A 14358-nucleotide genomic window follows, 5' to 3' on the forward strand; every position below is an offset into this window, starting at 1 on the left:
GAATGCGTCCTGTCTAGAGTGTGACAAGAAACAGCCATCACAGGTCAATTCGAGATAATACAGTTGAGCATTCTGAGAACAAAACAAACAATATTTTGAAATTTCAGCAGTGAAGGAGAGATGTATCAGACACCAAAAAAAAAAAAAATATTAAGAGGAAAATGTAAGAATTATACCAAAATTTGCAGTCTTCTGACCTGTAAAACATATTCTGAACAGTAAAACATTTGTAGCAGTGCATGCTGAATCTAAATTCGTGTAGATGCTTCTCCATTCCCAATAGGGAAAAAATAAAGGAGTTAATAAAAATTGCCTGAATCTTAACTTCATAATCCTAACAGGTTCAGTTAGTCAAGCAATCTGTTTGCAGTGTATGTTTGCACTTTGGTTGACAGGCATGTTGAATTTTTATATTGGTTGCTGGATTTAGTGCTACTAAACAAATATATGAGTTTGTTTATCCTGTGTAGGAAGGTAGCAATGTCCATAGCCAATCCAAAACCTGATGGAAATGTGACAATATGGTGGATAATTTATAAATCATAAATGAAAAATAAATCTTCTACCTGAGTATGTCCCTTGCTGTGTACCATGCTTTGCAGGAAAAAGAAAAAAAAAAGTGACTGTAAAAATAACTTTTACAAAGTCTCTTCTACATCTTAAGTTGGCTTTGAGCGAATGAATGGGTTTAATAAGGATGCTGCCTTTACACTTAAAACTTTTGTGGCTGAAACACTGCCTGCGTCATAGCAGGTTTCTTCCTACCTTATTATTCTTTCAGTTTTTGAGATTTTTGTGCCTATCATTGAAAACTTTACAAATGGGTATACCTTCCTCTTTTGATGGCTTGCCTTCAGATGGAATATATCGATGAGAGCTTTCTTGAATAACTGTGCGCTTCTACTTCTGACAGACAATTATGTTAATGGATGGTATAATGCTAGTTATTTAGTATGTTGATGGCAACATAAAGAATTAAAATTTTATTGCATAGCCTTACAGGAGGTGAGAAACATATTCTCTGTCTTTAATTAGCACCTGTACAATCTTAAACGTTTTTTGTTTGTTTGTTTTTCTCCATGTGGAGATGGTCTGCTTAATCTGGCTTTTTCTCCTAATGGCTCAATCAGTCACTCCATGATAGGACATTTCTGTCTGTTTATCGGGAAAATACCTCTCATATAGACTGAGCTGCTGTTTGCATGTCTGCTACAGATAGATAGCATCTTGAGGAGCTCTAGGCTGTCTTTACTGTGTGAGTTTACACCAGGGGTTATTCATTGAACATTTGGGGGGAGACACGACATGAATCTGTGTCCTTTTGCTTGATGAACAACTGTCAGAAATTTTCTGATTGCTAGAGTGTAAAGAATGGCACTAAAGAAAAGTGAATATTTAATATCCTTGAGGGATTAGATTGTGTTTATGTGATTATTGATTACTTCTTTGTGGTGATAGCCGATGAGGTGTCCATGCTTTTGTTGTTTAGATGCATCAGCTGCTGGTCACTTTGTGTTGATTCACTTTCAGAGCTGGATGTAAGTAGACTGGATAGATTTATGGTAACTTAATCCTTTTCACTCAGAGACGTGACAGTTTTTGTAATTGTTGTTCTTGACTAATTGTTCTGCTGTGTCAGGTAACAAAATGTTCCTACATAATCTTATTCTGCTCAAGATGATCTTGGTTCCATTACACAGGTCAAAGCTCCTAAAACACGTTTCTATCAGCTTTTTGTTTTTATTTTGTTTTGTTCCCACTTAACCAAACTGACACAGTGTGTGTCTTTGGATGTAGTTATGGTTTCAGCATGGGTGAGACCAGGCTCCAGAGGTTTGATATATAAAAGACTGAAGTGGAATGCTGGGAACACAAGTAGAAGATCTCTATTTTTCTTTTAAAGATTATAATATTGTCATGTCTTTCGTAGCGATTACATTTCCAATTATTTTTGGAATCTGAAGTTCATATAGACTTAACCATTATCTACTCTTTAGGTAGAAAATCGCCCTCTGGGCACATGACACTAGCAATTAGAAACTTGATTTAGCTATCTATTGAACTATTCATATTTTGTTTCAATTTAGCAACAGCAAAAAGTTAATATTTTAAATATTAATTATATAAATATTAAATATCAAAAGGCATTCTGTATTTGTTTTGAATATATGTATATTCAACACTGTATTTTGGTTTAAAAAAAAATCAGACAAACATAGAGGATGGTTATCACGTCTTATAAATAAATACGTAATTAATATGGACAGTACAACAGGAGGAAAATGGTGAACGCTGTTTCTTGGGTATTGAGCACCCTGCCATGACTGTTTATGCCAGTCATCATGCATCTCAGTAGTTGAACTGGAATAGCATGCCCCTGGCTAAGCTGTGTGCACCAGCTGTGTGTGAAGTAAAAAGGAGATGAACATCGGTTCATCAGGAACATACGTTCATCAGGACTTCAAATTATTCATCTCAGTTCTTCCAGACTCACGTTTTTCTTGTTGTTGATGCTGATTTTCTATTGTTGATGATAGTTTTGGTTCCAGGCAAGAACATACTCTCTGTACAGGTCAACTCGCGTGTTGACCAGCACGGCCAGCTCCTGCTTTCCTCACGAAGACGCTGAGAAACGGGATTTGGGGCCGCTGCCCGGACCGACGCCTGACCACGGCGCAGGGGCAGGAGGCCGAGCCCCGCCCGGCCGCCATCGCTTCCCGGCCACGATCGCTTCCCGCCCGCGGCAGCACCACGGAGAGCGCCAGGGGCGCCGGGCCCACAAAATGGCCGCTGCCCGGCGGGCCCCGCGCAGCGCCGCGAGCGGGGGCGTCCGAAGCGCCAGGAGGGCCGCGGGGCCTGGCGGAGGGCGGCCCGGCCGCGGGTCCTCCTGCCCCGGCCTGTCAGGGGGTTCAAAAGCAAATCAGCCCGCTCCCTGCCTGCTTTACGGAGCGACAGCGTGGGGTAGGGAGGGAGAGCAGGCTGTGAGCCTTCAGCCCCTCACCCCGGAGGCACGTTAGGTTGTTTTCTTCCCCACAAACCAAGGCTCAGTTGTCCTTGAAACGAAGCAATAGAGACAGAGCACTGGAGGAAAAAAAGAAAAAAAAAAAAAAAAGAAGAAAAAAGAAAAACAGTAATAAATTACTCAGCATTCCCTTGCAGAGATTTGGCAAGGGAATTGGTTAAGTGACAGCTAAAAACACTTAAGCCAGCCTCTGAAATGGCAGCCCTGTTGCATTTCCAGGAGTGATGCAACCAGTTCTCAGATGTTTTCTCTCAATAGCATAGATTTCTTAGAATCAAATCTTTCAAGGCAATAAATATAGCTAAGATTAGAAATGAAAGACTACCAACAACAACAAAAAGACAAAAAAAAAAAATGCTCACAAGAAGAGTTCACAAATGTTTCAGAGGTCTCTTCAAAAAATGACAGGAGCTAATTGTTACTTTGGAAGGGCTTCTCAAACCCTGAACATTAGAAGAAATTAATAGGAAAAGGTACCAATTTGTCACAACAGTGCTAATTAACATTTTATAATTTCTCTCTTTTACTACATAATTTGCTGCAGTGAGGATATTAGGGATAAGTGAGAATGAGGCTGCAATAGTGTTTTTCTTAAATTTCTTGAGTATTTATGAAACATGAAGATTCAAATGAATATTTACCCTTTTTACAAATTGAAGAACAAAGTATTCTGCTTTAGTATCAGCAAAATGTTTGTTCAGCATGAGCTGTGATGACACTAAGGTGATGACAAATAAAGGTCCAGCTGACTACAAAATTACCACCTGCGCTGAATTTTTAGTAATTATACTTGATGAATGCTATTTGTATTAACACATTAGTCAGTGCATTGTCTACTTTTCTGCTGAAAATAAATTAAAATAATTGTCTGACTTAATTTGGACACCTTCTAGGCAAACAACATATAAACTTACAAATTGTTTTATGTTGGCATAACAACATTGATCCGTATTTGTTCTTATGCAAGTCCTGCCTGATTTTATAATTGGTTTTCAAGCAATGTTACAAAGAGAGTAAAAGTAAGTTAGCATATTTGTAACAGCAAGTTGTGTTCTTTGCTCTTAGTTGGTCATTGTGGATTTGTTTTTTTTTTTTGTGGGTTGTTGTTTTTTGTTGTTCATTTTTTGGTTGGTTGTTGTTTTGTTTTGTTTTGTTTTTGAAGGTGAGACTTAACTCCAAATATCTGATGTTCTGGAGATATTTGAAAATACCTCTTTTCCCCTCTCCTTGTCCCAGGATGACTTTAGCTTTCCCTTGCTTTTTAGATTAGACCAAAAAATGCAGGAAGTACTGGAATATTTTATGCTGACTTACACTTTTCATGAAAGAAAAAATTTGGTGCTAAAGGAATGGAAAGATTGAACTATGGTCACTGAGAAGTTCCTAGGATTACCTGAAAAATAAATTTTCTGTGTCGCACATGATAAGGTTGGATGTGTTTTGGTTGCATTCAATCATAGGCTCTCATTTCAGGCATTCGATAATGAATACATGATAGAGTCATAAGTGCTAGCTGGAAATGCTGCCTGGCATGTAGGGGTCAGCTTTCCTTTCCTGCCCCTATGAGAAATGTTGAGGTGTGGGAGGAGAGAAGGCTGCTAATAAAGAGCTTGTTCTGAATTAAATAAATAAATAAATAAATAAATAAATAAATGAATAAAGATAATGGTCTTTAAAATCTTCCCTAATCCTAAGCAGTAATTGGAAATCATACTGATGAAAGCGTATTTGGGTGAACGAGGTTGTGGGGCACAAACACTGCAATGGATAGTGCTCTACAGGGAAATACTGCTGTCCATTTGCTACCTTTAGATTCCCACTGTGGCAGTTTAGTCCTTTCTTCTTATGGAAAAAGTTTGTGAGATGGCCTTGGGCTATAGGAAAAATAATATAGTTTGGATCCATACATCAAGAGCTGAGACCTTCCACTTAAAGTTTCAGATGATTATTTCATCAAAACAAGAGCAGCTCAGTTATTGAGATCTGTGAATCCTTATTTTGAGGGATAAAGGAGAAACACTTTTTGCTTCTAAAGGACCTGTGAGGTTGTGGGAGATGGTGATAGAGTGTATTTACTTCAGATCCTTTTGCTTCTCCTTGCAATTTATAATTTTATAGGAAAGCCAAGTTGCTTAATGGCTTAAACCATCTTATGAACAGGGGGAGAATATGAATATAAAAGAAACAAGCATGCAAAGTTGGAACTGTAAGTGTGGAAAAGGAAGTAATGTAAGCAAATAAGCTGACTGTCAGAGGGGGGTTAAAAGTCATCGCTGATTTTCTCTGATAGCAGGGGATCCGGGCTGTGTTTGTAAAACAGAGGTTTGCAGTAATAATGGAAGTAGGAGTACCATCATCAATAGCCCTGAGAATGGGGAGAAAGGGTAAAGTACAGGGATGCTCTTACCTGAAAGGGAGGGCAGGAGGTGTTATGTTCCACAATGCTGTAAGGCTGAGATAACTGGGAAGAATTTGCTTGCAGGGAGGTATGAGAATCTCTGCTTTCTGCACTCTGACCTTCCATTGTCCCTCGTAGAGTGTTTGAAAGGATTGTACGGTTCCCTTGATCTATTTAAGAGAAAGAAACTGTGTCAAATCTCTCCATTCCCTAGCCAGCTGTCTTTCAGATCACATCTATATTATAGCAAGATAGTATGATATAAGATGTACTTTAATTAACACTGTATTGAACGTTAATGTGTGTTCTGCTTGGTTAAGGGCAATTGCATTTGTGGTAACTTAACCATGAGCAATTCACATTCCTGACACAATGGCTCCTGTACATGCACAGTAGTCGTTAAGTAACTTTTATTGGAGTTATGCAAAATAATTAATGTTTTTTTTCCCTCTGACTTTCTGTAAGGGAAGGCTTCTTTTCTCTGAAAATCATTTGGGATCCATGATGTCCACTGGCAGAAGTTCTTGGAGGAGCTCTGGCATATGCAGCAAATTTACTTTGATGAAGTTAATTTTTAAAACTTGTTAACAAAACCCTCAAAACATCTAAATAATCTAATGAAGCAGGCATTGGATTTCAGTTCTGCAGTGATGGTTTTGAAATGTGCACTCCACTTAGGAGAATTTAAAAACAGCTCCAGAAAGACAAAATTTGGATATGTAACCCTCTAAATTTCTTGCTTGCCTTTGCACAATACTATTACACTTGTCTGTGCTTTACATAACAGTGTGAACAGTAGTCAGCTTTGTTGAGAGGTAAAAGAGGGAAGAAATGGTTGTTTTGCAGCCCCACACAATAGTTGCTGTTTGTATTGGTCTGTTTCTTCTGCATATGGATGATTCGGAATACCTATTGTCTGCCTGGGATATTAATGCCACTACCTGCTTACAGGATGAGGTGTTTGTTCTGTGCTACACTTTGGCTAAGAATATTTACCGAAGCAATCAGTATGTACGTAGAGGTAATAGGAGACACATTAAGCTGGTGAATGCGAATCAGAGGAACAGGTGTAAATATATTTGGTAGCTTTAAGTTATGCAAACTTGCATCCCACTAACATTACAGTTGGATATACTGTTTTTTGTTTTTGTTTTGTTTTCTTAAGCAGGTCATGCACCCCTCTAGTGACTATTCTAAAATAGGTATCACCAGCAGCAGTGCAGAAAAGTGTTGCAAAGACATAGGTAATAACACTATATTTCACATTAAGTAATCTATAATCAGTGTAACTCTACCTGCTAATGCTATTGTTTGTATGTCCATAAGGAAATAAAAATCACAGTTGTTCTGAAGCAAAACGTTTGTGTTTAGATCATTGCAGGACCTATTCTTTCAGCTGTTTTGTAGATCTCTGTGTCCTCAAGTTCATTAAACCTTTGGAGGTTCGCTCCTTCTCCTTCCAAGTCCACCTTCATTCCGTATTTACTTTAACAAGAATCATGAACTTGGACATGATTGTATTTTGAAGAAAGTTCTGCTTTGTTCTTTGATTTTTCTTAAGCAGGAAAGCGATCTGCTTCGCTGCTGGTCAATTGGCAGCAAGAAATATCCATGAAGTACTGGGGAATGTGGTAACAGAGAGCTGGAAGAATTAACCGAATGTCATTACAGAGGTTTTCTGCTCCCAAAGTACTAACAAGAGATGAACAGGTATTTATTACTGAAAAAACATACATCTGAAGTTCATACATCTGAAGCAGCAGCCTATCTCCAACAGATGCAACTCAATGTCAGGTTTTGTCCCTTTGGAAAGCTATTTCTGCATGGTGTGGGAGTGCCTCAGGAAGGGAAGTAATTAAGCTATTGTAAATATATATGCTTAACTATGAATCTGAATTAAAATGTGATTGAATAAGTTGGGGTTTCTACGTCGATAATGTAAAACATGCGTAGTTATTGGCCGCTTTCTGTTTGTACCCTGCACAGGAAAGGAAAATCCCACAGCTCCAAACCAAACAAAAACCTAAACAGAAAGCTGGCCATCTTCAGTGTTGAAAAGTAAGTTGCACACGTTAAAAAAATAAATAATGAAGGTTTCCACAGCAACCTAAGTTCTGTAGTGCAAATAGATGACTTTCATTCTGTTTTATTACATAATGACAGAACAGATATTCTATAAAAAGTGTTGGGTACATCTGAAGTTACATTATTAAAAAGTTTGATGTAATCCTGAAACTTTATATCAAGCAATTTACAAAGGTTTCTGAAAATGGTGTACAAAGCGCGTTGTTTCTTCCTGTAGCTTCGGGAAGGCTCTGACTGGAGAAAAATTGCTAACGTGCTGGAGGGTTTGCAGAGACCACAATTCCAGTTAAATTTTGGGATTACACACCTCGGCTTGCAGTGAGGAATCCAAATTCGGGTTCAGCGGAAAGACAAGTGGCTGTTGGCCACCCGTCCGCGTTTTGCCGGGTCTTTAGAAGCTTTGGAAATTAATAACAAGGCGTAACGTTAAATAATTCGGTGCCGTATGCACGCTGGTCTCCTGAGGGCCTCGTAGCTTTTCGCCTCCTGGCGAGATGGTTCCCTTTTTACCTCAGTGCCCCCTCCGGTGCCGCAGCCCCGGGGCGCTGACAGGACCCCGGCCGCTCCCCAGGAGCCGTTTCCCGCCTGGTGCTGTGGAGAGGGCGGGGGGGGGTGAAGCGGCCGCCGCCCCCGCGCCTCGCGCCCGCGCGCGCCTCGTGCGGCCGCGCGGCATGGGGGAAGGGAGGGGGGCGGAGGGGGGGGGGGGGAGGAGGTGGTGCGAGCCGCGCATGCGCGCCGGGCTCCGCTGAGGCGGTGGGGGGGGCGCGGCAGCGCGAGTCCTTCGGCGGCCGTGACGGGAGCGGCGGCGGCGGCGGCTGGGGGCGGCCGGGGCTGGGGGCTCCGCGGGGCCGCCGCGTCGGCAGGGCCGCACCGGGAGGGCCACCGGGCGCCCCGCCACAGCCCGGGCGCTTAGGGGAGCGGCAGCCGTCGCCCCTGCGAGCGGGACTGGACGGGCGGAGGGTGGGAGGGGGCGACCTCCTCGCCCCCCCCCCCCCCCCACCAACATCCCCTCAGCTCTCTCCCCGCCGGGACCCCCGGGGCGCGGGGAGCCCAGGCTGGGGGCTGCCGGTGCGGCGGCCGCGGAGCAGCGCCCCCGCTGAGGGAGGAGGAGGAGGAGGAGGAGGAGAAGAAGAAGAAGCCGAAACCGCCCCCGCTCCATGAGCGGCGCTCGCCCGCTTGGCTCTGCCCAGGGGATCCGCGGCCGGCAGCCGCCGCCACAGCAGCAGCAGCAGCATGTGGAGCCCGACCGAGGAGGAGAAATACGGCGTGGGTAGGTGCTGCCGCCCCTCCGACCGGCCCCTCGCCCCCGCGGGGGTCGCCCCCGGCCGTGCTCGGCTCCCCCCAGCCTCGGGGCTGCCCCCGCCGGCCGCTGACAGGAGCGGGTTGCGCGGCCCGGCCGCGCCCGCGGCGCTCAGCCCTTCATCAATTTAAGAACGCGGTGGTTTTTTTTCTTATTATTATTATTATTTATTTTTATTTTTCTCCCTTCCCTCCTCCGTCTTAATCCGCGCTTTGTGGCGAGCTTGTTTATGTGGAGTTCGGAGCAGGGGGTGTCATTAGGGGGCGTCGGCGATGCACCTGCTGCGGGGGGCGGGAGCGGCCGGCGGGGTCCTGCGGCGCAGCGCGGGGCCGCTGCCGGCCGGGGGTGGGAGCCGCGCCTCGCCTCGCCCCCCCCCAGAGCTCGCCCTCGATGGCTTCTGCCTTTTTTTTTGTTTGATAAACACCAGGGCTAGAGAGCCTACCGAGCGATTTTTGGTAAGTGCAGGAATGTCGTGCATCATCCAAGGAAAGCACGGTCTTTTCTTAGCGTCCTTTTCATTTTGGTTTAATGCTTCAAATAAACCGTTGACGTGATGTTCGCGGTGTAATAATAAAAGTAGGTAGCGCGTGCCTTGTCTACTTAGCCAAATGCTTCGTTAAAGTTACAGTTATCAGGTGTATGTGTAGTTACATAAGTTCCACAGTGGGTAGTGATAATCCCTTTCTGCAAATATTTTAAAAATATGTAATCCGACTTGTTACCTGTTAACATGTATGGTAAGGTGGGATTTTTCAGGTTTACTTGTAAGCAAATAAGAGTTGGAATGCCAACAAATTCTGAACGTGTCAGTGAGCAACCAAATGTATCAGAATGCTTTTTGCTAGTTTTTCACCTCATGCAACAAATGCTTTGCTAAGGACGTCCCATATATCTTCGTAATAAATAATAGGACTAAGTAATGAACTGTTGTTTAAATAATAATAATTATTAAAAGTAATCAAGTTAATGTTTTAAATTTGAAACCATAGGTATAGGACAATCACTGGGAATATGTAAAAGTAACAAGTTCAGTTATGTGTTGTGTGGATGTTTAGAGAATACAAAGTATCCCACCCTTGCTCATACATTTACTCTTGGTTTGTTAAATAAATAAATAAATAACAAAACAAAAAACAAAACCACCTCTGTTGTCCTGGTGCTAAACTTACTGGTATTATTGTAACATATGCTGCAGAAAATAATTGCTTTTTCAAGTCTTGTTGGTTTTCCTGTGTTCTATTGATGTGGTCACTTTTCTTTGCTGTGAAATACCAGTGCTGCAGGGTTTGATATTTAGAGTTTTGTGTGCTGCTTGGCCACTGTTTTCAAACAAGGAAATACGTATGCTGCCTTAACTGAAGAGCAGGTGGACTAATTTTGTTTAGGGAGATGCATGAGGGGATAAGGAGGAAATCTCAATTAAGGCTGTAAACCAGTCTAGAAGAGGCATCCTGAAGAGAATGTTCACTGAAGTAAGCACTTGTTTTTGTTCGTTCTGTAGCTTTAGGAATATTGCTGAGATTTTTTTGTTGTTTCAGGCAACGCATGTATAGGTAGGTCTGACATACTAGCTGACTCTTTATGAACTTTGATGCTGTCTGCACAAGGGTGTGTGTTTGTTGTTGTTATTATTCTTATTGTTGGGTTGTGTTAATTACTCTTCCTATAATTGAAATTAGTGTTTAGTCCTGCAGAGAGGGAGAGTAGGCAAAAAATGCTGCTTGTATCTGGAGCTTAGTTACTACAGGTGGTGAGAGAAGCACCAGAACTTGAGACTGGTTGTTTTCGTGCATTTTGGAGAAACTAGGCTATGGAAGGTATAATGGTGCTGATGAAGTTTTATTGTTAGGAGATGCACTACCAAAAAAAAAATCTATATATAGATTTTTTTTTTTTCTGATGCAATTTACATTGGTTTCACAAACAAAATAATGCATGCAAAAATAATTTTCTTGGTATGAGTTACTGCTAAGAATTTTTGTTTGGGTTTTTATGAATCATTTTTGTTTTTATTGCTGTCTATCCAAAGAAACCCTGTGTATTTTCTGCTTGCTCTCCTTAAACTATGAGAATTTTTTGCTGTGCCTTTGGATTAGGACAATGGATGTTATTTCTCTATTGACAGAAATTTGGTGAGGAAAAAAAAAATCAGTTATCTGTTCACCGTATTGTGATGCTTGCAGAATACTGGGGGGATACTCAGGTATCTCTGGAGAGCCAGGCCTTGCTGCCTGCTCACCTCTATTTGCCAGAGCAAAGTGGTGATACAAAGTAGTTAATTCAGATGCAGTTTGCTTTGTTGAAGGCAAGTTGGAGGTTAGAAGGACACAGATCACATAGCTTGGGTCAGAGATGATCATTTATATCCTTTTTTCTTTCTCAGAAAGATTTCACATTTCCCCTCTCAACAAGTTGCTATCGAAGGGTTTTGTACTCAGCTTTCAAAGACTGTAAAAAGACATTTCTCACATGCTTGCTGGCACCCTTGTACATATGCCTGTTACAGCTACCTGGGCTGCATGAGAACGTGTTAAATTTACTGATGTGAACATCAGTGGCTTTTTAACAGGTCTGAAGTTCTCCTTGCCTGTCCAGCTGCAGCTAAAAGAAGTTTTTGGTGCTTAGAGTTCTGTACTGTATTGCCCAACTCTATTGCAGGCCCCCGTGTACTTTCGCGAGAAAGATATTGAAAGGTTGCTTGGGATGTTTAAAATAAATATATGAAAAACCCTAACAGCACTCAAGTTCTTTCTTGCTTGTCCTTCTCAGCTATGATGTGCAATTGGCTGTGAATAATTCCCTTCAGTTCCATTTGGAAGTACTTCCATTCAGTGCCTCTTCTCCTAATTGTGATTTCAAAACTCTGGACTTACTGTTGGAAGGCAGGCAGTTCTTCCACAGGCATTGCTGAGGATGGCCTGCTGCAAAAGCTGCCAGTGAGACTTCCAAATGGATTATTGAAGATAACAAACTCTAGCCCTCTAGTGTTTTAATACTTTTAAAGCAGTCTCTGTCGGAATGAAAATATTTATTGAAGTGATGTGATTAGTTACATTAGGCTTCTAAAGCAAGCATTAAATAACGAGAATGAATTAAAATAAAAAGCTGAGAAGGTGAAAGATCTTTTTAGTAAATAACTGCTAATTAAAATTTGTCAAATGCTTATGAGCTGATTGTGTAATTAATTAGGCTGTCAATTTCTGCCGCTTTATTTTTGTGCAAGGAACACATTTAGGTGATTCTCAAGAAAAAAAATAAATGTATGTAGTTAATCCTGTACTTTATATGGCTATGTTAAGTATGTATGTGTTAAATCACAAGGGTAGAGGAAAACCTGCCTTCATAAACAGCCTATTATTCTATTCAGAGTTATTGGGTTTGAAGCTGTTCATTGGTTATTTAAAACAAATTTTGTATGTTTATTTTCACCACTTAATTGATAAGAATGAAAAGTAAATCTGTAAGCACACTTGCACAAAACTAATGCTTCCCTTGCTGCTTCTACAAATGGATGGAGCATCTCAGTGTCCCAGTTACAGCTCTGTACTGCAGCTTCTGCTTTTCGATCACTATCTTCCTTTCTGTTTCCTGCTGCTGAACGTTGGTTTGCACGCTCTGCGCTTCACGGTATGGGAAAGCAGGACTGCAAGACTTAGAAAAGGTCTGCCTTCCCTCAGCACAGCTCGTAACATACTGCTGGTTTTCACCTCATCATATAGAAGGCAGTTGCTAAATGAAGGAGTGCTATGAGTTGATGAACACTGCAGCTTCTCTGCATCACTGGAGCAGTTTATTACAAGTTTAAAATGAAAAGTTTCAGAGAGATGGGGAAAAAAAATAACCTCCACCAAAGTAGGAAAAACTCCATCTTTGATAACCTGGAAAGCCATGTCAGCCACTGCAGCTGGGTTCTGTGTTGTGGGATGTATGTTACACTTCATCCTCTCTCTTACCTTATTGCCAGGAACTGTAATAGCTTGGCAGCAGGTGGGAGGTGACTAAGGATGTGCTTCAGTGATCTGTCTTGGGACCGAAGCTGTACAGGGGGATGTACTCAAACCTTCTTTGTTACAGGGTTTGTGGAGGTGCTGCTAATTCCTGGGGACTTGCTGATTTGTCAGGAAAACAAGGTGATCAGTAAATGGGAGTAATTTTTAGTTCCACTAAGTGTTTTGCCCAGAAGAACATGTTTTTACTCTTTGAACTTGAGAATGAACAAAAGAATTTGTTAGCCAGGGGTCATAAAGGAAGGTGTTACAGGTGTTATTTGGCTGAACGAGGAATGAATTACACCTTGAAATGCCTGTGGAAAAGTGCAACTCCAAAGATGCATCCGAGTAGAGACTTCCAGTATGGTCTCTACATGCAGTAGAGACTTCCAGGCAAAGTTTAGCACAGCAGTGAATGATTCAGCTGTGGTCTAGTGTATGGCTGCGTTCCTGTTACTGAAGTGACCTGGGGATTGAATATACTGCTCTGCGAGGAGGCTGACGTGTCTTGACTCCTTTATTCTAGACAAGAGTGATGAAATGATGATGACAATGTGATTACTCTCATGAAAAGCTGGCCTATGGGTCTGGATAAGAATTAATCTATTGCTAGTTTGAGATCATCTGAGTATTAGTTGTTCACAATTACAGTACAAATTGGCCAAAAACTTCTAAATACAGGAGGAATGAAATTGAAAAACAGTTCTCAAATTACATGCAAAGGCAAGGAATCAGCTGTTTATGCTGGCCTTTTATGGTGTGGTTTGTGTGGAATGTAGGCGTGAGTCAGAAGTGGTAGTATTGCAGTGGGGGTTTTAACTTGTGGTGCTTTGGTGGTTTTGAGAGCGCTTCTCCACCTAGTCCCTGTTAAGCCATGTGATGCATTCAGCTAGGACTTTAGGACTTCTGGTTGCCAATGGGATGGGAACGGCAGTGTTTCCTCTCCGGCTCCAACCACAACATGAAATGGGTTTTGTATTTAGGTTGACTTCCTGAGGGAGAAAATCTTTGTACAGGCTTTCTGTCCTCACGTAACAACACCTTTCCACCAGTGATGAGCACCATCTTATGATGAGAACTGGCATTTTGAGGCATACATTTCCTACAAATGTTATAAAAATTGTTGTCTGGCTGAGGGAGGAGTTAGCTGGTGTTGTGTGGATAGACATGCAGATAAACAGCTGCTGACTTGCTGAAAAGAATGGATATCTGAGTTCTGGGAGGACTCCTTCTGATCCAACTTCATTGTTTGCTCGCTGGAGAAGGTGGAGGGGGAGCTGTTGGCGTGAGCACAGCAGCGACTGGCAGGGTGCTGTGTGGGCAGGAGTGCTTGGAGCAGGGCTGGGGGTGGAAAGACTGAAGGTCTGGTGGCACTGCTCTGGGTTTGTCATGGGATTATTTGTGAAAAGGAAGGGATGGGAACATAAATACCCATTTTTAGAAAACTAGGCTTTTTGTTCTTATTCAAGGAACAAGGTCTTCTGTGTGCTTTTTGCTGCGGCAGGTACCAGTTACGGTTAAAAAGAAAGGTATATGCCAGTGTGCCTTGAATGCTTTACTTAAA

General features: G+C 42.1%; 1 protein-coding gene across 10 annotated transcripts in view; it reads left to right on the forward strand.

Annotated features, from left to right (window-relative positions):
• Positions 1-8454: 8454 nt before the first annotated feature.
• The window catches only part of DOCK3 (dedicator of cytokinesis 3), a 211766-nt gene continuing 205862 nt past the window's right edge, over positions 8455-14358 (forward strand). For 5 of the 10 annotated variants that reach the window (XM_032193974.1, XM_032193975.1, XM_032193976.1 and 2 more), the window contains exon 1: positions 8455-8775. In XM_032193974.1, the coding sequence (XP_032049865.1) occupies positions 8739-8775 (37 nt within the window). In that variant the 5' untranslated portion in view covers positions 8455-8738. The remainder of the gene's footprint in view (positions 8776-14358) is intronic. The other 5 variants (XM_032193981.1, XM_032193979.1, XM_032193980.1 and 2 more) reach the window with 2 other exon arrangements.

Source organism: Aythya fuligula, chromosome 10 (genome assembly GCF_009819795.1).
Source record: "Aythya fuligula isolate bAytFul2 chromosome 10, bAytFul2.pri, whole genome shotgun sequence".
In the NCBI taxonomy this organism is placed as follows: Eukaryota; Metazoa; Chordata; class Aves; order Anseriformes; family Anatidae; genus Aythya; species Aythya fuligula.